The sequence below is a fragment of the Stegostoma tigrinum genome, chromosome 5 (assembly GCF_030684315.1).
Source record: "Stegostoma tigrinum isolate sSteTig4 chromosome 5, sSteTig4.hap1, whole genome shotgun sequence".
NCBI classification, from domain to species: Eukaryota; Metazoa; Chordata; class Chondrichthyes; order Orectolobiformes; family Stegostomatidae; genus Stegostoma; species Stegostoma tigrinum.
In genome coordinates this window covers 100,417,283-100,442,496 of record NC_081358.1, presented here as the reverse complement: position 1 = coordinate 100,442,496, position 25,214 = coordinate 100,417,283, and the positions used below count along the sequence as shown (strand labels likewise).

Sequence of the window (25,214 nt, the reverse complement as noted above, 5' to 3'; positions counted from 1 at the left end):
GTGGTCATGCTAAATTGCTCGGTGTCCAGTGATGTTCAGGCTAGGTGGGCTTGCCATGAGAAATTTAGGGTCACAGAGGTAGGATGGGAGGGTCGAACTGCTTGGGATGTTCTTCAGGGGGTCAGTGTGGACTTGATGGGCCGAATGGCCTGTTTCTACAATATTGGGATTCTATGATTCAATATGTCTCAAGTCAGTACAGCAATAGAAACGTTAAAAGAAAAAATGAGAATATTTTACCTTGGTCCTAAATTACAACTGAACCACATTACAATAACCGCCTTTAATACTGACCACTAACCCAATGGACCAGAAAATATTTTTCTAAGTGATTTCCTTGAGCAGAAAGCCAAGGTCATGTTTACCTTGGAAAAGCAGCTGCAGGTGAAATTACTACCCTGGGAAACCTGGCAGGGCTATTTTGGCAGTGACCCTACCTCTCGGCCAGATAATCCAGGTTCACGTTTGACCTGTTCCAAAGTGCGTCATAACATCTCTGAATAGGTTACACAGAAAATATCAATTGGCTCCTGCCCACTGCAAAACTAGGGAGACCAACTAGTCTCCAGTTTGAAGAAAATGGAAGAGCTTGCTATACTTTGTATCTTGATTGTCACTTTGCTAAGAGGAAGTAAAGTACTAACATTTGAAGTTGATGATAAGCCAATTCTAAATAGTGAGGGACAATGACCAGGGCGTAGATTTAAGGTAAGCAGAAGGTTTAGAGAGGGGAGGAAAAATGTTTTCACCCAGATGGTGGTGGGAATCTGGAACAATTGCCTGTATCGGTGGTACAGCCAGAAACTTTCATAACATTAAGTAGTATTTAGATGCGCACTTAAAATGCCAGGCCATAAAGGCACCAGACCAAGTGTTGGAAAATGGGATTAGAATAACTAGATGGTTATTTCTGACTGACATAAATGTGATGGTACGAAGGGCCTTTTTCTCTGCTGTAGATATCTAGGACACTCTGGCAAGTTCATGATCAAATTTACGCTCTTTTGTTTAGGAAGTAAGGCCTTGGCCAGGGCTAACACTTCTGCTCCTGACCTAGATCTTAGTGGACATACTCATCCAACGTTTTTCTTCTCACTAGTGCCATTTCATAGCAGCTTGCCAAAGGCTCAACTGGTAATTTAATGGCAGAGATATTGTGAATACTGTTGTAAAACATTTGACTGGCAGTGATCCTGTTTAAAATTACCAACTCGTTTGTCAAAGAAACTTTGATTTTGAATCTGGACTGTCCAAAATGCATCCATTGGTGATAACTTGGGAGAAATTTAATCAACGAAGCAGTAATATTTGAAGGTCGAGATACACCTTTTCTTTATCAAAAGGACAATTGCTGCCCTATTTCAGGAGTTAAAGCTTCCAAAAGGTACTCGGTTTGTAGGTCAGAGAAAGAAGAACTGCAGATGTTGGAGTCAGAAACAGTACACTGTGGAGCTGGAGGAACACAACAGGCCATGCAGCAGAGGAGCAGGAAAACCAATGTTTCGGATTGGGACTCTTCAGAAATGGGGAGGGTAAAGTGAGCTGGGAAGTAAATAAAGAGAGAAGATGTGGGGCTGAAGAATGCAGGTGGGACGGTGATAGGTGAATGCAGGTGGGCAGTGGTGGGGATTAGTGTCAGCAATGCGTCGGCATCTTCTGGTGCTATAGTCAATCTTATCCCAGCTTAAAGCCTCCCTCTCCCAGACCTGCAAAGGGCTCCTTCTGTATTTCATTCTGCGCAGGATCCACACCCTCAACCAGTGCTTTTTCTCCTCTCTATCTGACCAACCTGTCCATCTTTTCTCCCACCTATCCGATCCACCCATCCCACTGACCAAACCCCACCACTCCCTATCTGCATTCACCTTTCACCATCCCACTGACCTACCCCAGCCCCACTCCTCCTTTCTATTTATTTCCCAGCTCCCTTCCCGCTCCCCCATTTCTGAAGGAGGATCCCGGCCCAAAATGTCAACTTTCCTGCTCCTCCGATGCTGCCTGGCCTGCCACATTCCTCCAGCTCCACGCTGTATTATCTAGGTTTGTAGGTACGGGGTTACGTCTTAGGGTAAGCAGGGGACCGGTTGGATCAGGCCAGATTGAAAAAAAGTGTCTCAGTTCCAGCAGGTCAGGTTGTGCTTAGCAGGAGAATGGTAGATCCAGCAGCACTGGGTCAGGTTGGGCGTTTGGCTCCTGTAGAATAGGTTAGGATCCAGTTGGGTTAGGTCGAGCTGTGGAAAGAAGTGGAGGGATTTGTGTGGCTCCAATATGTTCAGGATCTAATAGGGGTGGGAGAATGTGGAGGTGAAGTTGGGAAGTCAGTGATAAACTAACAGCCAGTTTAATAGTTATGCAAGAGTTAGACTAGATTTGTAACCTTTTTTTCCCCCCTGTATGGCTATTAAGCTTAATCCTGATTTATATGATCTTCATTGACATTGTTGTAGGAATTGAAGCACAGGGAAATTGCTATTGGGAAAAGTCAATTTTTTGGCTAATTCCCACGGAATCACCTGCTTCAAGGATTCCACTGCCTCGACTAGCAACTCCAGTCTGTGCTACTTCAATGATTTCCAATGGCTATCAGCATATTCCAGCCAATGCCACAATAGAAAATTCTCAAAGTAAATGCAAAATATAAAGCAAAACATGTGGATCTAACAAATTTCAGGGTCTAAAAACAAACTGTTCTTTTGAGGTCAAGTGCCAACACCAAACAAAATAAGCTTTACTTTAGAGAGTTAGGATAAAGGATTCTGAAATTACAATACAGATTTTTAAGTACTGTATCATTCTGTTGTAGCATCTGTATATCTTAATAGAAATCATTGCACGTTGATCAGAATAAAGCATTTCATTAAGATCTTCATTTCATTTGCACATACGGTTAATCAAATATAAATAATTATTCCACCCACCAATGAAAACCCACCTGCTGCCTTTTGGAAGGCATCAATGGCATGATTAATTCCTTCCTCAGTGGTCCGGTCCTGCCGTGCCCCAATCTGCGTATATAGTGCTCCAATGTTGAACAGAATGCTTCCCTTTTCAAAAGCCAGAGCCCGCTGATAAGAAGGAACACCAGTCAGCGAGTCATACCTGTCAAGGAGGTGGGGAAGGAGAAAAGACATTAAATTAAATTAATAAATGGATTAATAAATCAAGAGTTCTGAAGCTGGGCCATTGGACCCGAAACATTAACTCCATTTTGTCTCCAAACATGCTGCCAGACCTGCTGAACTTTTCTAGCAATTTCTGTTCTTGCTTCTGATTTTGTGTATCGGTAGTTATTTGTTTTTTCTCTAAATAAATCATTTGATTAGTTGATATCATTGAACTGTAAACCTGTAGTAATGCTAAAAAGTAGGGCTTCTGTTTTGATCTGCCTTAGGCATTTTCTAGGTTATGTTAATTCTACTAAAAGTAGATGAAAACATTACATTTAGGACTACCTCTGCAATACCCTGTATCTAAGTACATTATTGCTCAATATGGTGATTTAATAACAGGATCCGGATGATCGGAGTTGATACTGTCACATTACCACATTCTTTCACTGACACCTCACTAAGTTTTCGCTTGGTATACAGGGGGCATGCTGAATAGGCATAAAATTGCATTTACTAGCAATGCCAAAAAATACGTAGACCAGGCAGATCAGGACAACAATCAATTTATAATACAGGAAGGGTTCTGAGGAAGGGTCAGCGCACCCAAAACGTTAACTCTGTCTTTTTCCTTCATAGATGCTGACAGACCCACTGAGCTTTTCCAGCAACTTTGTTTTTGTTGTTGTTAAATTTGTAACATTGATTTGATGACAATTGCGCCACTTTGGAACATCAGCCATTTCCCTCCTCAAACTCATAACAGCTAAACACACGCTAAGCAGTACAAAGGACTCCACACCAGCTCTATTTAATAAATTATCAACTATTTGAACACAAGATTAAATATCAATTGATTTCTTTTTGGCTATTGTGGCATGTGGCAATTGCTGATAATAATGTTTCTGTGCAAACAAGTTATTCTCAGATATCGAAAGAATAGCAAGTATCATTATGGAGAGAACCAGGATAAGTGAACATACAGAAGCTCTGTACAGCAGGATGAATTGTTAAGAGGAAGAGGAGAAACAGATGAAGAAGTAGTCACTGAGCCAAAACATATCTGGTACATCATCTATTGAAGAAATTAGAAAGGCTGAAAGAGGAATCCTATAACACCAAAAATTAGTCCCTGAAAATCAAAAAGTAGCCCTTGAGAAAACCCAGGAACAAACATTACTGCAAAATCTACATGCCGTTGAAAGTGGTAACTTTTATTTCACACTTGAAGGTGAAGAAAGAACTAACAAAGAAACAGCAGAGATAATGGGAACTGCACATGCTGGAGAATCCAAAGACCTAAAGTGTGGGGGTGGATGAACACAGCAGGCCAAGCAGCAGCTTAGGAGCACAAAAGCTAACATTTCAGGCCTAGACCCTTCATCAGAAAAGGGGGATGGGGAGGGGATTCTGAAATAAATAGGGAGAGAGGGGGAGGTGGACCGAAGATGGATAGAGGAGAAGTGGAGTGGCAAGTTTAGGTGGGGAGGTAGGGAGGGGATAGGTCAGTCCAGGAAGGACGGACAGGTCAAGGGGGCAGGATGAGGTTAGCAGGTAGGAAATGGAGGCGCAGCTTGAGGTGGGAGGAGGAGATAGGTGAGAGGAAGAACAGGTTAGGGAGGCGGGGACGAGCTGGGTTGGTTTTGGGATGCAGTGGTGGGGAGGGGAGATTTTGAAGCTGGTGAAATCCACATTGATACCTTTGGGCTGCAGGGTTCCCAAGCGGAATATAAGTTGCTGTTCCTGCAACCTACGGGTGGCATCATTATGGCACTGCAGGAGGCCCATGATGGACATGTTGTCTAAGGAATGGGAGGGGGAGCTAAAATTGTTCGTGACTGGGAGGTGTAAGTTGTTGAGTCTAAACTGAGTGTAGGTGCTCTGCAAACCAGTCCCCAAGCCTCCACTTGGTTTCCCCAATGTAGAGGTAGCCACACCGGGTACAGCAGATGCAGTATACCACATTGGCGGATGTGCAGGTGAACATCTGCTTGATGTGGAAAGTCATCTTGAGGCCTGGGATGGGGGTGAGGAAGGTGGTGGGGGGGCAAGTGTAGCAATTGCTTTTGCGCATAAACTGGACTGCTCGAATCTATGTAAGCCTGATTACTGTAATTGCATCTTGAAGGGCACCCTGACCACAAAGCAAATTAAACTCACTCTGCTCATTATGAGTTTGCTGGCAGCCTACATCTCATCTTTATTGTGCAGTTGAGATTTAGTGAAAGATGTAATGGTCACACTGCTGAGCATGTGTTCCAGGCTCCACTCGAAAGTCAAAATTTTTCTCTCACCCTTCACAAATCCCTTTGTATAACTGTCCCTATCAACCTCATCAGCATTGTGGCTCCCCAAGTACCTTTTATTTGACAATCAATAACCCCATTTCATCCTTCACTCCACATCTACCATGTTATTATGGTCAGTATCACTTTCTACTGTTTTCCCTCCTTCAAAGCCAGGATGACTTGCAAAAATATTCCCTCCTGTAATGTTACATGCCTTCTCTCCTGCTAAGTCTGATTTCACCCCTATGTTTCGGGTTGTCCCCTCTGCGTCCCAGTGCAATGGTTTCAATTAACATCCTTTAGTTTCACGTTTCCTCAGCACAGGATGGACAGCTCTCTAGCATGCATTGCCCAAGACCTGGGCTGACTTTGTTGAACAGCCCAGATTGAGCACCTTGCTGACTGATACCTCTAGAGAATCCCAAGTGCCTGAGCTGTACTCTCCAGACTAGGTGGACTTCATCTGCAGGGCTGCTCGTTATCCAATCCCTGGTCTAGAAAGAAACAGATCTATTTTGATAGCCAAATACTCAACTAATGATCATCAACCCTCTGAACTGAGATCAGACAATGCCCATAACGGAAGGTGGCAGCACCCATGACTTGATGAAAGACTACTCGCTTTAGACTTTCAGACATGGCAATTTGGTTGTAAAATGTACAGCATGTTTGTCACAAAAGCTGATGGCATATGCTGCAGTTGCGACATTGACGTAGCATAGTGCCATATAACATATCCACCCCTTGACCATTCAATACTGGCACCCACAACAAGCTGTCTGACTTTCTGCCTGCGTTAAAAAACTAGTCAAGGCAGAGATGCTGTGAGTTTGCAAGTTCTCATTGAAACAGTAATGCATGAAAAGGCAAGGCAACACAAGGTAGAGATACTGCAATGCACTAACTTTTAAGATAATACAGATGCTGTGAACATCTTAATAAGTGCAAAGTTAATGCATTTAAAAAAAGCAAGTTAAGAGATCCAAGATGCATCCTATACAGATTCACAAGATGGGGGTGTGTCATTTCGAGCAGAGCTCTGTGACAGGAGTTGTGCAATGCAACGCATCAGCGACCTTCAAAGTAATGTGAAGTGATTTGCGAGTTAGCCTGAATTTGACCATAATGACATGGGTGTTTTGTTGACACTGACTTTGTGGACAAAGCATAGAGACAGTTGCCACCAATACAATGAACAAAGGTGAACACAAGAAACAAACAGCGAGCTTCATCTGCCAGGTAACTGCAGGTAATTTCAAGTTGGGAACTGATACCATATAGTTTGTCACTAGTGCATGGAAGAGTGAACTATATATAAATGAAGATAGGTTATAAGATAATGATATGTTAATGTTTGCAAATAAGGTAGTTACCATTTAAACCATAGAGATTCTGACCCAGATACTGAAATCTTTAGGAGAAAAAAAATCTTTAGACTTTAATTCTCCTCAATGTCAATAATCTAACCTTTCCAAGATAGTATCAGAGATAATGGGAACTGCAGATGCTGGAGAATTCCAAGATAATAAAATGTGAGGCTGGATGAACACAGCAGGCCAAGCAGCATCTCAGGAGCACAAAAGCTGACGTTTCGGGCCTAGACCCTTCATCAGAGATGGGGATGGGGAGAGGGAACTGGAATAAATAGGGAGAGAGGGGGAGGCGGACCGAAGATGGAGAGTAAAGAAGATAGGTGGAGAGAGTATAGGTGGGGAGGTAGGGAGGGGATAGGTCAGTCCAGGGAAGACGGACAGGTCAAGGAGGTGGGATGAGGTTAGTAGGTAGATGGGGGTGCGGCTTGGGGTGGGAGGAAGGGATGGGTGAGAGGAAGAACAGGTTAGGGAAGCAGAGACAGGTTGGACTGGTTTTGGGATGCAGTGGGTGGGGGGGCGGGGGGGAAAGAGCTGGGCTGGTTGTGTGGTGCAGTGGGGGGAGGGGACAAACTGGGCTGGTTTAGGGATGCAGTAGGGGAAGGGGAGATTTTGAAACTGGTGAAGTCCACATTGATACCATTAGGCTGCAGGGTTCCCAGGCGGAATATGAGTTGCTGTTCCTGCAGCCTTCGGGTGGCATCATTGTGGCAGTGCAGGAGGCCCATGATGGACATGTCATCTAGAGAATGGGAGGGGGAGTGGAAATGGTTTGCGACTGGGAGGTGCAATTGTTTGTTGCGAACTGAGCAGAGGTGTTCTGCAAAGCGGTCTCCAAGCCTCTGCTTGGTTTCCCTAATGTAGAGGAAGCCACACCGGGTACAATGGATGCAGTATACCACATTGGCAGATGTGCAGGTGAACCTCTGCTTAATGTGGAAAGTCATCTTGGGGCCTGGGATAGGGGTGAGGGAGGAGGTGTGGGGGCAAGTGTAGCATTTCCTGCGGTTGCAGGGGAAGGTGCCGGGTGTGGTGGGGTTGGAGGGCAGTGTGGAGCGAACAAGGGAGTCACGGAGAGAGTGGTCTCTCCGGAAAGCAGACAGGGGTGGGGATGGAAAAATGTCTTGGGTGGTGGGGTCGGATCGTAAATGGCGAAAGTGTCGGAGGATGATGCGTTGTATCCGGGGAGGTTGGTAGGGTGGTGTGTGAGAACGAGGGGGATCCTCTTAGGGCGGTTGTGGCGGGGGCGGGGTGTAAGGGATGTGTTGCGGGAAATACGGGAGACACGGTCAAGGGCGTTCTCGATCACTGTGGGGGGGAAAGTTGCGGTCCTTAAAAGGTCCCCCAACACCTCATATTCTTCCAATTCCCTGGCCCCCAACACCTCATTCACCATGGACGTCCAGTCCCTATACACCTGCATTCCGCATGCAGATGGCCTCAAGGCCCTCCGCTTCTACCTGTCCCGCGGCCCGACCAGTCCCCCTCCACCGACACTCTCATCCGCCTAGCTGAACTCGTCCTCACCCTCAACAACTTCTCTTTTGACTCCTCCCACTTCCTACAGACCAAGGGGGTGGCCATGGGCACCCGCATGGGCCCCAGCTATGCCTGCCTCTTTGTAGGTTACGTGGAACAGTCCCTCTTCCGCACCTACACAGGCCCCAAAACCCCACCTCTTCCTCCGGTACATTGATGACTGTATCGGCGCCGCCTCTTGCTCCCCAGAGGAGCTCGAACAGTTCATCCACTTCATCAACACCTTCCACCCCAACCTTCAGTTCACCTGGGCCATCTCCAGCACATCCCTCACCTTTCTGGACCTCTCAGTCTCCATCTCAGGCAACCAGCTTGTAACTGATGTCCATTTCAAGCCCACCGACTCCCACAGCTACCTAGAATACACCTCCTCCCACCCACCCTCCTGCAAAAATTCCATCCCCTATTCCCAATTCTTCTGCCTCCGCCACATCTGCTCCCACGATAAGATATTCCACTCCCGCACATCCCAGATGTCCAAGTTCTTTAAGGACCGCAACTTTCCCCCCACAGTGATCGAGAACGCCCTTGACCGCGTCTCCCGTATTTCCCACAACACATCCCTCACACCCCGCCCCCGCCACAACCGCCCTAAGAGGATCCCCCTCGTTCTCACACACCACCCCACCAACCTCCGGATACAACACATCATCCTCCGACACTTTCACCATTTACGATCCGACCCCACCACCCAAGACATTTTTCCATCCCCACCCCTGTCTGCTTTCCGGAGAGACCACTCTCTCCGTGACTCCCTTGTTCGCTCCACACTGCCCTCCAACCCCACCACACCCGGCACCTTCCCCTGCAACCGCAGGAAATGCTACACTTGTCCCCACACCTCCTCCCTCACCCCTATCCCAGGCCCCAAGATGACTTTCCACATTAAGCAGAGGTTCACCTGCACATCTGCCAATGTGGTATACTGCATCCGCTGTACCCGGTGCGGCTTCCTCTACATTGGGGAAACCAAGCGGAGGCTTAGAGACCGCTTTGCAGAACACCTCCGCTCAGTTCGCAACAAACAACTGCACCTCCCAGTCGCAAACCATTTCCACTCCCCCTCCCATTCTCTAGATGACATGTCCATCATGGGCCTCCTGCACTGCCACAATGATGCCACCCGAAGGCTGCAGGAACAGCAACTCATATTCCGCCTGGGAACCCTGCAGCCTAAATGGTATCAATGTGGACTTCACCAGTTTCAAAATCTCCCCTTCCCCTACTGCATCCCTAAACCAGCCCAGTTTGTCTCCTCCCCCCACTGCACCACACAACCAGCCCAGCTCTTCCCCCCCACCCACTGCATCCTAAAACCAGTCCAACCTGTCTCTGCCTCCCTAACCGGTTCTTCCTCTCACCCATCCCTTCCTCCCACCCCAAGCCGCACCCCCATCTACCTACTAACCTCATCCCACCTCCTTGACCTATCCCCTCCCTACCTCCCCACCTACACTCTCTCCACCTATCTTCTTTACTCTCCATCTTCGGTCCGCCTCCCCCTCTCTCCCTATTTATTCCAGTTCCCTCTCCCCATCCCCCTCTCTGATGAAGGGTCTCGGCCCAAAATGTCAGCTTTTGTGCTCCTGAGATGCTGCTTGGCCTGCTGTGTTCATCCAGCCTCACATTTTATAATCTAACCTTTCCACTTTGGTTATATTCTCCTAAATTTCTCAGCCATATCCCCTACCATTCAAGAGGTGGGAGACTTCCACAAATAAAATCTGTAATCTGAAACACAACCACAATTATAAGGTATACAAATGGCAGTCCTTTCAAATTCACTGTCGAAAATACAATGGAACTCATCCCTTCCTGAAAGGGACATCAACTGAAAGCGCTTATTGATTTTTAGACAACAATAGTCTAATAGAATCACAAACCATGCTTAAATTACAGCTTGGGCCTTCAAAAGAAAAAAGACACTTGCAAAAATCAGGTCAAAAACCACAAGCTGAGTGTGTGCAATGAAGAGAGCAGTTAGTCATCAGGCAAACAATTGGTTTTCAACCATTAGTTTATGGGATGCTTACTATATTGTTTGAAAAACCCAATACTCAATTTTAAACTTTCCAAATTAAATCTGTACTTATACTTTATTTACAATTAAGATAATAACACAGCAACAGAAAGATGCAGTAAACTGCTACATACATGTGAACTTTTCCTAACAAGAGAAGTTGAAATCTTTCTGTTCTTTTCATTATGACAGTCTCTTAAATGTAACGCATGATGTAATTCTGACTCATGTGATGTAAGCAGAGTAAAGCAAGAAACTAAAAGAACCATCACACATTATGATGTTGGCCAATTATTTTGTTTATGCAAAGCAGGTTCCCTCACAGCTCATTTGCTGTTCAATTCTACTGTTCAATGGATCTATACCATGTCTAGTCTTTGTAAACATGTTACTGCTCTTCGAAGAAGGTCACCCCATTAGCCAAAAAAAACAAATGTTGTTTACTTGCCCAAGCTTAAATACAAAATTATATAAAAGAAGGCTGCACAAGATTATGCTACCAGAATATTATTATTATTACCAATAGTTCCTGCTAATCCTAAAAAGTGATAAACATTGAACATGATACTTACCAGTGGAAAAAAATGCCCATGTTTTTATTGGGTGGGAAAAAACGGTTATCAATGAAATAAAGCTGGTTGTAATATTCCATGAGAAGTTCAATCCCAGCATCATTCCTGGTTGGAGTGCGCATTGCCTGAGATGAAGAAAATGACACTATAAAGTTTTAAGTCTGGTGAATACTGTCAACATTTCTCAAGTTTAACAAACAACTATGTACCAAGTGCCTGGTGCCACTCCCATGACTGGCACAATTGTAGCATGGGGTGTGAAGCTTCATTTGTACTTGTAAATCCCCACAAAGTGCATTACACGACAAAGAGCAAGTCCCTCATAAACAGAAATTTCATGGAATACAGCTTACTTCCTTGCAGTCTTATTGAAAAACACTGGCAACAGTCCAGAAGCACGTCATCTGCCTAAACTCTGAGTCATGGTTATTGCTTGGAGAGATAAAGGTAACAAATAAACTCAAAAACAAAGGGCATAATAGTGTTAAAACGTTTACATTCTTTCTGATGGTACAAGCATTTGTTTTGACATGCTAATGATGCAGTTTGAGAGTTGCAATAGAGTTCTTTATTAATGTGTATATTTAAGGTAGGCATTTTAAATGGAAACTGATGGGGCGGCTTTATAATTTACATTACGGGCACAATGGGTGTCATACATGTGTTTCTCACTCTCTCTCCCTTCCCTTCATACTGGAACAAACCCAATGCAGGGATGAGCTGCAGAGAGAGAGTGAGAGCGAGTTAAAAAGGTTATCTTTCCCAGTAGAACGTCAGCTGCCCATGTCATTTTGCTTAATTGCATACGGAGGGAGAGGCAAGAAGGTTGGGGGTCGGTCCACAAGAGGCCTAGTAGGCAACTAACTTTTTTTACAAATAGATCTCAATTGGTCTATCCCTGGCAGACTGCCTGGTTCCAGTCCCACTATGGGAAATGAAGCATAGACTTGGCATCTTTGTTCTGCTCTCAAAAAAGACTCTAAACTCCCCGTTGCCTGCCACTTCAATGCACCACCCTGCTCCCTGGCCAACATCTCTGTCCCTTCCTTGCTGCAGTGTTCCAGCGAAGCCCAATGCAAGCTGGAAGAACAACACCTCTTTTTCCACTTGGGGACCCTACCGCCCTCCAGTCCCAATATCGAGTCCAATAATTTTGGGGCCTAAACTCTCCCATGTCTCAGGCCCCTACCCACACACCAAGCCTTGCTACCACTTAGCCTGCCCTACACGCCCCCTGTTGTTAGTCACTAACAGTCCCCATTAACAACTATTCACCCTTACAACCTGATTGTTAGCAACTACTTTGTCTGTCCAACTGCCTTTCTCTCTCTTTGGGCCTTGTCCTATTGTTTACTCCCTACCCCACCCACCTCCTTTTTTCTGCATATAAACTGAAGTTTTCCCAGACACCATCAGTTCTGAGGAAGGGTCACCAGACTCAACATGTTAACTCTGTTTTTCCCTTCACAGATGCTGTCAGACCTGCTGAACTTCTCCAGCAACTTTGTAACTCGGGAACAAAAACAGTGTCTGCAGTTTTTGTTGTTGTGCTTTCACTGGCCCCCCCCTATCAGTTCAATGTTGATCAAATGGCACCACTTCCTGCTAAGGGGCATTATTAGTTTGTCCACGGTAGCCTTGATGACCACATACATCAAATCAGTTATAATCTGCACTTGAAGAAATTCAATGACTGTGAAGCTAATGGTCCTTTTTATCTGACTATCAGGTTAGCTCTGTAACACAAAAACTCTGACTCTTTAAAAATGAAGCAGTGACCTTCCTAATATGAGGCAACCTCCTCCCTGGAAGATTTATTAAAAGAGGACTTTCAGTGCTATTGTAACTGGGGTTCGCCAAGTCAAAGACTGCAAGCTCTTCTTCAGCATCATGCACTGAGTGGTGGTGGACTCATGTGACAGCTGCAGTCTTCACTAACACCAATGCTGTGACTTTCAGAAGAAATTAGAGCTTGTCTGAAAAACTCAGAATTGGTTGGACCTATCTTGGGAAAATTTCATGCTGTTGGTCCACTAAGTGTCCTTGTGCAGCTTGTCTGGGTAGAAGCTTGTCCTCTTGCTTCTGTAGTTACACCTCTCGTACTCCTTCCCTCTATGCATTTTTCCAGAAGGTCCAAGTGGATGAGTTACACGACTGTTGCTATTCTATTTTTGTGTGCAATGTTCTTGGGGGAAACTTCCCCAAAGCGCCAGATCTTCTCAATCCACTTATGCCTAGCGGTCCTAAACCCAGGCTTGACCTTGCTGAGAATGTAATGCTCGCAATCAGATACTCTTCAGCTTACAGTAGTCACACAAGCTATCTCTGCTGAGCTGTTCAGATACCTCCAGAATCACAGATACAGCAGTCTCCTATCCTTTCTTCTGAAGTTCAAATTCAGAATGACAGCAGTTCTGAAATAGCTGACTTCCACTTAGGATTTTAAGGCTTTGTCTGGGTACTGGCAGCTTTAAGCCAACAAAAAATGAGATCAATCACTTAATTTGAAAAGGGTAACATTAAGTTGCAGTCAAATTCCTGGAGAAGAACCTTAACTGCTTGGTCAACAAGCACAATTGGCTTCCTGCTCTGTCTAAGCAACAATAATAGACAATAGGTGCTGGAGTAGGCCATTCGGCCCTTCGAGCCAGCACCACCATTCATTATGATCATGGCTGATCATCCACAATCAATATCCTGTTCCTGCCTTATCCCCATAACCCTTGATTCCACCATCTTTAACAGCTCTATCTCTTTCTTGAAAGTATCCAGAGAGTTGGCCTCCACTGCCTTCTGGGGCAGAGCATTCCACATATCCACCACTCTCTGGGTGAAGAAGTTTTTCCTCAACTCTGTTCTAAATGGCCTACCCCTTATTTTTAAACTGTGTCCTCTGGTTCTGGACTCACCTATCAGTGGAAACATGCTTCCTGCCTCCAGTGTGTCCAATCCCTTAATAATCTTATACGCCTCAATCAGATGCCCTCTCATCCTTCTAAACTCAAGTGTATACAAGCCCAGTCGCTCCAATCTTTCAACATATGATAGTCCCGCCATTCCGGGAATTGATCTCGTGAACCTACGCTGCACTCCCTCAATAGCAAGAATGTCCTTCCTCAAATTTGGAGACCAAGACTGCACACAATACTCCAGGTGCAGTCTCACCTGCACCCTGTACAGCTGCAGAAGGACCTCTTTGCTCCTATACTCAAATCCTCTTGTTATGAAGGCCAGTATGCTATTAGCTTTCTTCACTGCTTGCTGCACCTGCATGCTTGCTCTCATTGACTGATGTACAAGAACACCTAGATCTCGTTGTGCTTCCCTGTTACCTAACTTGACTCCATTGAGATAGTAATCTGCCTTCCTGTTCTTGCCACCAAAGTGGATAACCGCATATTTATCCACATTAAACTGCATCTGCCATGCATCTGTCCACTCACCTAGCCTGTCCTAGTCACCCTGTATTCTCATGACATCCTCCTCACTTTTCACACTGCCACCCAGCTTTGTGTTTGTCATCAGCAAATTTGCTAATATTACTTTTAATGCCTTTGTCTATATCATTAATATATATCGTAAACAGCAGTGGTCCCAGCACTGAACCTTGTGGTACCCCACTGGTCACTGCCTGCCATTCCGAAAGGGACCCGTTTATCACTACTCTGCTTCCTGTCAGCCAGCCAATTTTCAATCCAACTCAGTATTTTGCCCCCAATACCATGTGCCCTAATTTTGTTCACCAAACTCCTATGCTGGACTTTATCAAAGGCTTTCTGAAAGTCCAGGTACACTACATCCACTGGTTCTCCCTTATCAATCTTCATAGATACATCCTCAAAAAATTCCAGAAGATTAGTCAAGCACGATTTCCCCTTCGTAAATCCATGCTGACTCCGACCTATTCTGTTACTGCTATCCAAATGAGTCATAATTTCATCTTTTATAATTGACTTCAGCATCTTTCCCACCATTGACATCAGGCTAACCGGTCTATAGTTTCCTGTTTTCTCTCTCCCTCCTTTCTTGAAAAGTGGGACTACATTTGCCACCCTCCAATCCGCAGGAACTAATCCTGAATCTATAGAATCTTGGAAAATAATTACCAACGCGTCCACAATTTCTAGAGCCACCTCCTTAAGTACCCTGGGATGCAGACCATCAGCTCCCGGGGACGTATCAGCCTTCAGACCTAACAGTCTATCCAACACCATTTCCTGCCTAATATAAAATTCCCTTTAGTTCGTCCATTACCCTCGGTCCTTCAGCCACTATTGCATCTGGGAGATTGGATCTGTCTTCAAAAGGAAAGACACAAGCAAAGTACCTATTCAACTCTTCTGCCATTTCCTTGTTCCCCATAATAAATTTACCCGCTTCTGACTTCAAGGGCCCAATTTTAGTCTTAACCATTTTCTTTCTTTTTCATACCTAAAAAAGCTTTTACTATCATCCTTTATATTTTTGACCAGTTTTCCTTCATAGCTCATTTTTTCTGTGTATTGCCTTTTTAGTTATCCTCTGTTGCTCTTCAAAAGTTTCCCAGTCCTCCAGCTTCCTGCTCATCTTTGTTATGTTATACTTTCTCTCTTTTATCTATATACAGTCCTTAACTTCCCTCATCAGCCACGGCCGCCCCGCCTCTCCTTAGGATCTTTCTTCCTCTTTGGAATGAACTGATCCTGCACCTTCTGCATTATATCCAGAAATACTTGCCATTGTTGTTCTACTGCCATCCCTGCTAGGCTATTGTACCATTGAACTTTGGCTAGCTCCTCCCTTATAGCTCCATAGTTCCCTTTGTTTAACTGCCATACTGACACTTCCAATTCTCCCTTCTCCCTCTCAAACTGCAGATTAAAACTTATCATATTATGGTCACTACCTCCTAATGGCTCCTTTACTTTGAGGTCCCTGATCAAATCCGGTTCATTGCACACAATAAGTTTCACTGTTTAATATTATACTTGGAGCAGAAAACCAAAGTGTCATGACATTCTGCTTCTGCTCCAGTGTACTCTCCTGTGATTCTACTGCGATGCCCTAACCAGGCAGCTTTGTTTCCCACTCAAGTAACTGTCATAAAATGCAGTTACTTTCCCTAAGCTATTTGCCAGAAGTAAACTTTAGTTCTGGAAAAATTGAGATTTTTCCTTGCGCTGGAAAATATTGCTATTACCTAAATATCAAAGAACTAACCTGCCGGAGATCCACAAGTTCCTTCAGTTCCTTTTCGTACTTGCAGGCTGCTTCGTTGTAGTGTACCTCAATTATTTCCTTTCAAAAATAGAAAGCAGAGGAATTTGAACAATTATTAGAAGCTTAGTCGAAAAGTATTTCTTCATATATTTGTGAATATTGGACAACAACAGATTTCTCAAAAAATTACTGAATTTGATCATCCAAGTGGTGGATATACACAACTAGTCAAAATGTCCCTTGTGATTTATAGTTGGGGACTCCAGTTGGAAAGGGAAGGTAACAAGAGCACACATATAGAATAAAATTAATGGTGGATAGTTGGATGAGATCCTATAAAATTTGCAGCTTAGCCTTGCAAAGTCCTTTTCACCAACAACTGGATACTTGCACCGAAATTGGCATTGCATTTCCAAACCTGATTAAGAAATAGAGCACATGTGCAGTCTCCATTTTTCACCAAACTTCTGGTAGTCAGTTTCTGGCTTCTTGGATTCACTATCGCTCAGGATCAGTGAGATCAGTGGATGTGATAGCCCAGGCAGCGGCTGGATATAACAGTTCCAGTGACATTTTATGTTGGTTGAAAATCCTGAATAAGAACGTCCAGTTGCCCTGTTTGTATCAAAAGTGATAACAGCTCCAGGTTTCTTCCTAGTAACAGGTCTTAGGCATATCCACCATATTTACTGGGGGCAAGTGTTTAGAATGACTGGGAGGAGCCCATTGTTCAGATTGGAGACAACTTGGCCATCAAGAGGAGGTGGTGCACATGTAACTTAATTTGGATAAATGCAAAGCATTGCACTTTGCTAAAACAAACAAGGGCAGGACTTGTACAGTTAATAGTCAGGCCCTGGGTAGTGTTGTAGAAGACACCTGGGGATTCAGGTACAGGATTTCTTGAAATTTGTGTCATAGGTAGAGAGGATGGTTAAAAAGGTGTTTAGCATCTTTGCCTTCATTGTTCAGACCTTTTAAAGTACAGGAGTTGGGACATCATGCTGAGCTTGTACAGGATGTTGGTGAGGCCTCTTTCAGAGTACTGTGCAGTTCCTGTCGTTCTGTTATAGGAAGGACATTATCAAACTGGGGAAGGTTCAGAAAAGATTTACCAGAATATAGCCAGGAATGGAGATTTTGAGTTATGAAAATAGGCTAGATAGCTGGGACTTATGTCTTTGGAGTGTAGAAGGTTTACTGGTGTCCTTATAGAAGTTTATCAAATCATGACAGGCACAGATAAAGTGACTGGCAAAGGTGTTTTCCCTCAGGTGGTGGAGTTCAGAACAAGGTGGTATATTAAAGGTGGGAGGAGAAAGATTTAAAGAAGGCATGGGGACAACATTTTAACACAGAGTCATTAGTGTGTGGAATGAAATGCCAGAGGAAATGGTGGATGCAGGTATAGTTAAAAGACATTTGGAATAAGTGCATGAATAGGAGAGGTTTGAAGGGATATAGGCCAAATGCAGGGAGATGGAACTAGGTTAGTTTGGGGCCATAGTTAGTGTGGACTCGTTGGACTGAAGGGTCTGTTTATTAGTCTATAACTCCAAATAGGAGCAGTAAGCTCCACCCTTTAATACAGTTTTTGCTGATTTCATGTTGCCCTCAACGCTATTTTCCTTCCCATCCTCATAACTCTTTAAACCAATTACAACTTAATAATCTCCTCTTAAATTTATTCAGTGATCTGGTGTGTACAGTACTCTGGGTGCCCACAAAGCCACAGATTCATGACCTTTTGGAAAAAGTAATTTTTCCCTCATCTATGTTTGAAATCTGCCACCCCTTAGCCCAAAACTATAATGTCTTGTGGTAGATTACCCAACAAGGGGAAAACATCCTGTCGAGTAACAGCCTGAAACAAACAACAGTCATAATCAACAAATCATATTTTTCCCAAACTGTCCAGAGCTGTTCATCAGTTTACAAGGGTATTGGGACCCATTGGCAGGATAGACCCACCAGAATTGGCACAACTGTGCTTTCCAGTCAGGATGAGTAGCCCTGTGAGTCCTCAACATTCAATCCACATTCCATGCCATCAGATCAGATAATGACGAGTGAGCCTCCTGTAATCATTGCCTAATGATCAGCATCATAGGAAGAATCAATATTCTTCCAGGTTGAACAGCACTTGAAAGAATATTTTGAAGGCAGAGGATGATGACTTCTTGATGACCAAAACGGCAAAAAAAATGATCAAGGGTATGCAGGAATGTAGAGGTGATGTTAAAATCAGATGGGCCATTACTCCTATTTACCTCGTGTTCACTTTAGGATATTCAAATGCAAGTTAAATCTATCTTCACACAGTCTAAGCCTTTTTGGTTAATAATCTTAGCAGGTTCATTTGAACAAATGTTATAAACTAATCATGCTTTATTCACTTAAAAAAAAGTCTGGCTGAATTATTTCTGGAACTAAACGCGATTCATTCTAAAACCTATACAATTGGCCATATTGCTGCTCTGGCTAATTTTAAGATTTGTTATAAACAGAGGTGGCATGGGACTAGAAAGGAATTTGTGAGCCCCTTCAACCTCATATGCAACAAGACGAAGGGTATTGTTTTTTTAAGTAATACCATGGTTACAGTGTTCACATCTCAGCGGTAGCATTCCCCCACGAACCAAAACAAACAATATGCAATATAAATGAACAACTTCACTGAATTTTCGGTTTAGGAAGTTATATCAAATCAGGAACTTCCTGCTATCAAAACACAATAGAACTGAATAAAATTAGGGAGAAGGAAATTGATAACCCACTGCAGCAAAGCTTTAACATGAGATAAAAAGTTAAATATTCATACATTTATGTTTCTTTTGAAGGCTCTATTATTTCATTATAACAAAATCACCAACCTTCAGGGGCATCGATAATTCAACTTCTTTTGTCTCCTTCAGGCCCAGAGGAATCATGGGAACGTTAATAGACTCACTGTAATACAAGCAAATTCTCAAAAGTTAAGATAATCTCTATTTTCCATGATCACTAGTACTACTCTTAAACTATTGTCCCTTTGAATGCCTGATGGCCAAATTTTCATTTAAAGGAGAATGTCAGGCTTTAATAATGCTAAGTCAAATGATAAGTTTGCCTGGCAGTGGCTGTTTATCACATGTTTGGTTTCTGAAGTGCAAAGAGCTGGGAAATCCTCTGGCAATACAGATAGTAAAGGACACCGACAAACCAGTTCAGTTTTTCCTGATAATGGATTCATGGTCATCATTAGAGTCTTAATTCCAGGTCTTTAAAAATTGAATTCAAACTCCACTATCTCCCATGGCAAGATTCAAACCCAGGTCCCCAGAACATTCCCTGGATCTATGGATTAGCAGTCCACCGATAACACCACTAGCCATCACAGTCAGAAAACCCAATTTGAGATAATACCTTATATGCTAAGGGCCTGGTTCAAGCAAGTGTGTAAAAATACAGCCTTCAAGGATATAGAGGCTACAGCTGTAAGCATGGTCTGGTCAATCATAGAAAAACATGCACAGAGATTTGTTTGCAAAGTGACTATTCAAACTCCTCTACATTCACTAAGTAATTGCTGCTGAGAGTAGATGTTTGATGGTTGAAGGAAAACCATACTAATTGGAACATAGAACAGAGAACAGTACAGCACAGGCCCTTCAGCCCACAATGTTGTGCTGAACTTCTACCCTAAACCTAAGGTCTACCCTACCTCCATCCCTATTTTATCCTATCATACATATGCCTAATAGTTGCTTAAATGCCCCTAATGAGGCCAACTCTACTATCCTCTCTGACAGTGCATTCCACACCCCTACCACTCTGAGTCAATAACCTACCACTGATGTCTCCTCTATATCCACCTCCACTCACTCTAAAACTATGCCCCCTCAAAATAGCTACCTCCACCCTAGGAAAAAAAGTGTCTGGTTGTTCAGTCTATCTATACCTTTGATCATTTTGTACATCTCAAAAGGTGCAAGTATAATTCTGGTTGTGTTATTGAAAAAGCACAGTACCTTCGAGGTAGGAAGATCTTTGACTTTCGGAAGTGACCACTGCACACACTTTGTAGAGAGAAAGTCCCATTCCAAACTGAAGATACACTCCATCATGTAGCGTGACACTACAGTTGTGCTAAATGGGACAGTCTACAATCAGGTCCAGCAACTCAAAAGTGAACAAGTCCTCTTTCTGCCACTGGTTAACATCAGTGGCCAGGGGCAATAGTTGCCCATATAAGGGTCTCAGCTGTCAGTGGGGTGGCATGGTTCTTCCCATCATGGGCTTATTCAGAGTGGAGACGAAGGTGTCAATGTCCCACATGCCACACACTGTTCAATTACATGTCACACCTCCTGCCTCACTCCAAAAATCACCATGGTGAAAGACTCAAGGTTCTGTCCTAAGATTATGTCCTAAGACTATGTAAAGCAGCCTAGTACTCAGTAGCACACAAGACAATAAATGGTTTACAGAAAGGAAAGGCTGATATAGTACCCCAATGAGTCCCTTCATGAAACAATCTTTTAGCCAAGAATCTCTACGAGTATATCCCACTGAAAAACTGTATAGTGTTCGGCTTTCCTTATTCAGGCTGCTCACTGAGATGAGGTCATGCTGTAAACAGATTAATATGGCCAGCATTCAGTAAATTACGTATGACGAAGTAATTCACTGACTGCCAGTGTACAACATAAATTTGGTAATAAAACTGATATATTTTCAACATTGTAAACTTTCAAACAAAGGAGTCATTAATTATCTAACTACAAACAAATACAGTCTGTGCTCAGTACCTCAACTTGGCAGATTTAGATCAGTTTTGCCTCACAGTTTGTCACTTTCAATAATAAGCTAATTGTGTAAAGATCTTGACAGTGTCAATCACAAAACAGACATTGGGCTTTCACATAAAAACTGAAAAAGAGGCATAAGAAACACAGGCCTTCTGCACACTTGGATCTTCCAGAATAGCCTAGCTTCTCCAACTAAGCAGCTCAAGATCTCTCAAATCTCCTATCAAGATTTCAACTCTCCTTGAGCGCTTATTTAGACTGTTTCTCCATGATAGTATGCACAGGTTAGCTGCTCAAATGTTACATTGTGCTTGTGAATTGGAACAAACATGAGAAATCACACGATAAAAAATGCATTTTTCTAACATTTTAACAAGTCAACTCTAAATTCATTTGTTTTCTTCTAATCGTGTACTTAAGAAAAATTTTAGATGTGTGTGTAGCCTTTTGGCACAATGTACAGCCCCAATTTTTAAATCTAGAAACTGAACACAATGATTACACACTATATGGCACTTCTTAGGCAGTCGCTTGAGATGGAGGACAACGTACATCCATTCTGGTTTGATGGTTTCAGAGATGACTAATAGGTCCCAAATAGGATCTGCAAACTCAGCAACATATGGAAGTGGTTGGTACTTGGAGTGTATAAAATGCTGGTTTGGTGGTTTGTGCACTCCTCTGAAACCTTGACTTCATTTCTATGCTCTCAACAAAATTTCTTGATGTGACTGATACTTTCCCATTTTGGTTGGTCACAAGGCCAGAGTCTCCCACCAGTAGAGAGGTATGTATGACCTCTTCAGGGTATTTGCAAACATCTCAAAACCATTTCCATACTTCTCCCAGGAGTTGCCTGTCACAACCAAGCTCAAAGCAGAGGAGCTGTTTTCAGAATTTTGTGTCAGACATATGACATGCATTGTCTAATAGAACTGATTTTGAGAGATTAACAACTCAATGCTAGGCAAGTTAGCTTAGGAAAGTTTGCTGGGTCCATATTTACTGTCATTAGTTTTGGAGGGTTTTATGAACATACAGCTCATGATATTTTTCTGGTGCTTTGTATGTGTCTGCTGTAGGTTGCCCAAGACTCCCAAGCACATAGGAGCACGGGCATTGTTGTTGCCTGGTAAACTATCACCTTTGGTCTTGGGTTTGAGATCATTGCTCTCAAATGTTTTTTTCAACATTTGCCTGAAGACTGAGTTCATACGTGAGGCAATGAAGAATTTCATGATTAAACGTCTGCCTTTGCTGAGAAGGGGTTTCTAAGACATACACAAAATGGTCCACATTTTCAAGGTTTTTGCCATTTCTCTTAATCCATGGGATGGGCGAGGCAGAGAAAATGCTTTATTGTGGGAGCTAGTAGTGGAAGGATCTTACTTTTCAGGATGTTAATCGAAAAGTGTATTTCTTACATGTGAGAGGAGTAATCAAGAATGACTTGGAGCTCAGTTTCTAGGTGAGTACACACGAGCATCACCTACTTGAAGCTCTGAGAACTAATAGTAATTTTGGGTTGAAAGCAACATAGGTTAAACTCTTACAATCATTGCTGGAGATCAAACTCTAGATCTGTGCCTGTAGATAATCAGAGTTTCAGTACTGCAGCGAGAAAAATAAGCGAGTTGATAAATAACACTAAAATTAAAAAAAACTGTGGATGCCGTGAATCAAACAAAAACAAAAACTACTGGAGAAATTCAGCAGTTCAGTCCCGGGTTTTACCTTGTATCACTACCTTCATCTACCGGTCAAACTGCTGCTTTTCTGTTGAGTAATGGCAAGGTTTCCAGTCAATAAAAATTTGACACTTATGAGGCATAATTGAAACCATCTTGGGTTTTTCCTTCAAACCATTTTATGTAAATATGAATTAAAAGCAGTGATAAGTCACTTGTTCCCTTAAACCAGCTCAACCAGTATTAGACCAGGCTGATGGAAATGTAGAATAATTCTACCTACCCTGACAGACGCTTGATAAGCAAGAATTACCATCTTCCTTTGCATTAAAAGTTTTTGAAAGAAGCTGTTTTTGAAGAAGTGAAATCCAAAGACTCATGATTACCTATAAGAAGAAAATCTCGATGGTCTTGAATGATTGCACACTTAACTTTCAACAGTGATTCCTCTTTCAGATTTTCTCATAAACAAACATCCTTTCTACATCCAGTCTGTTGGGACCCCTCGGAATTTTGTTTCAATCAAGTCATCTTTCACTCTTAAATTCCAGCACAGGGCTAGCTTGTCTAACCTTTCCACATAAGACAATCTGACCATTCCAAGTGTTAGCCTAGTAAAACTTCTCTGAACAGCTTTTCTGTTAGGGAGAACAAGGAACTCTTTGTAAACATTTTTCACAGTGGACTTTAAGGTCAGCCAGGCACATTGTGGCTCCTGCTACATGGTGGTTGAGTGTTTGGCAGTGAAATACTGGTAAGGGCCTTGATGGGGATATTCAAGGCCTTTGAAGTTTATTTTACTATGACATTTTTCTACTGTTACAGTTTTGGGGGCCAAGCTGGCTGTCAACGGTACTCGTCATTGAGTGGGTGATGTGAAAACTTCTGTAATGGCTTGCTTGTTCAATTATTAGTTCAGCTCATGAAAGTATTTGGACCATGGGATTCATATTAAGCTGGTGTTGTTCTTGTCACACTGTCACAACAGTTTGTGCTCTGGAAAACTTGCCGGGAGGACAATTCTGCTGGCGTTTGCATTTCCTGCTCCTTCCTTACCTAGCCTACTCTTTCAGAGATTACAGTCCTTCCTGACTCTGGTGTTGACATTTCCAAGAAGGATCTATTTACAATTTGTGGGGCTTGATCTTGGTATTGCTCAAAGTCAGTACAGGCACTGTCCTTGGTCCTGTATGTTCCTGAAATCTAGGACAGCAAGTGATGACATTGTCACACGGATTCCTCGTCAGGGTGCGCTTAGCAGTTGTGAAATGGTCCCTTATTCCATAAGGTGAGGTGCTGAGGCACCAGACAAGTTCATAATTGATGGTGAAACCCATCATGTACAGGCAAAATTCCTCTGCTGAAAGACTCTTCCAGAAAAAGATACATGTACTGCCTTTGTTCCTTCAGTTGACTTTCTCCTCCATGTCTTGTCTTACTTAAGATGGCAATGTTCTGGAAATATCATGGCTATGCGATGCTGAGGTCTGTCAGAACTGGACAGGGCAGATGCAGGGAGGATGTTCCCAATGGTGGGTATGTCCAGAACCATGGGTCACAGTCTGAGGATTCGGGGTAGGCAATTTAGGACAGAGATGAGGAAATATTTCTTTACACAAACAGCAGTGAGCCTGCGGAATTCATTATCACAGGAAGTAGCGAATGCCAAAATACTGAATGTATTCAAGAGGTGACTAGATATAGCACTTGGGCAAATGGGATCAAAGGCTATGGGGAGAAAGCAGGATTAAGCTATTGAGTTGGATGATTAGCCATGATCGTGAAGAATCGTGGAGCAGGCTTGAAGGGCCGAATGGCCTCCTCCTGCTCCTATCTTCTATGTTTCTATGTCATTGCTGGAATTGTCCACAAGGTTCTTCAAATTCCAAGTTACAAACTTGATTTGGATGAATGGAGTATGAAAGTAAATTAAAATGTTGTCATAGGAACAGGAGTAGGTCAATACACTTATTGAGTCTACCTCACCCTTCAACACCATTATGCCTGATTGAACAATTCAATGCCTCTTTCACAACTCATCCCTATACAACTGTATGCCACTGGTAATTAGAAATACCTTAAAACATATTCAAAGACAAACGTCCACACCCCTCTGCGCTACAGAATCCCAAAGGATGGACTCACTTTGGAGCATACGCGATGCTGTGGGGGTCGTGGATAGCAGGTTTAGCAACTTGGTCACACCGCAGATTAGGATTGCTGAGGGAGAAAGCGAATGGGTGAGCAAAAGGCAGAGGAAGAGCAGGAAGGCAGTGCAGGTGTCCCCTGTGGTCATCTCCCTCCAAAACAGGTATTCTGTTTTGGATACTGTTGGGGCAGATGGCTCACCAGAGGAAGGCAGCCGTAGCCAGGTTCATGGCACCGTGGCTGGCTCTGCTGTACAGAAGGTCGCGAAAGAGAGTGGGGGGGGGGGGGGGGGGATAGTCATTGGGGATTCACTTGTAAGGAGAGTAGATAGGCGGTTCTGCGGTCAAAAACGAGACTCCCAAATGGTATGTTGCCTCCCAGGTGCACGGGTCAAGGATGTCTCCGATCAGCCGCAGAACATTCTGAAGGGGGAGGGTGAACAGCCAGTTGTCGTGGTGCATGTAGGCACCAACGATATAGGCAGAAAACGGGA

General features: G+C 43.4%; 1 protein-coding gene across 1 annotated transcript in view; it reads right to left on the bottom strand.

The window, feature by feature from the left end:
* The window catches only part of rhpn1 (rhophilin, Rho GTPase binding protein 1), a 108,985-nt gene that overhangs the window by 30,778 nt on the left and 52,993 nt on the right, over positions 1-25,214 (bottom strand). Inside the window, exons 4-7 of the mRNA XM_048529617.2 lie at positions 18,969-19,044; positions 16,096-16,173; positions 10,897-11,021; positions 2,933-3,099 (exon numbers count right to left, since the gene is read on the bottom strand). Of these exons, the coding sequence (XP_048385574.2) occupies positions 2,933-3,099; positions 10,897-11,021; positions 16,096-16,173; positions 18,969-19,044 (446 nt within the window). The remainder of the gene's footprint in view (positions 1-2,932; positions 3,100-10,896; positions 11,022-16,095; positions 16,174-18,968; positions 19,045-25,214) is intronic.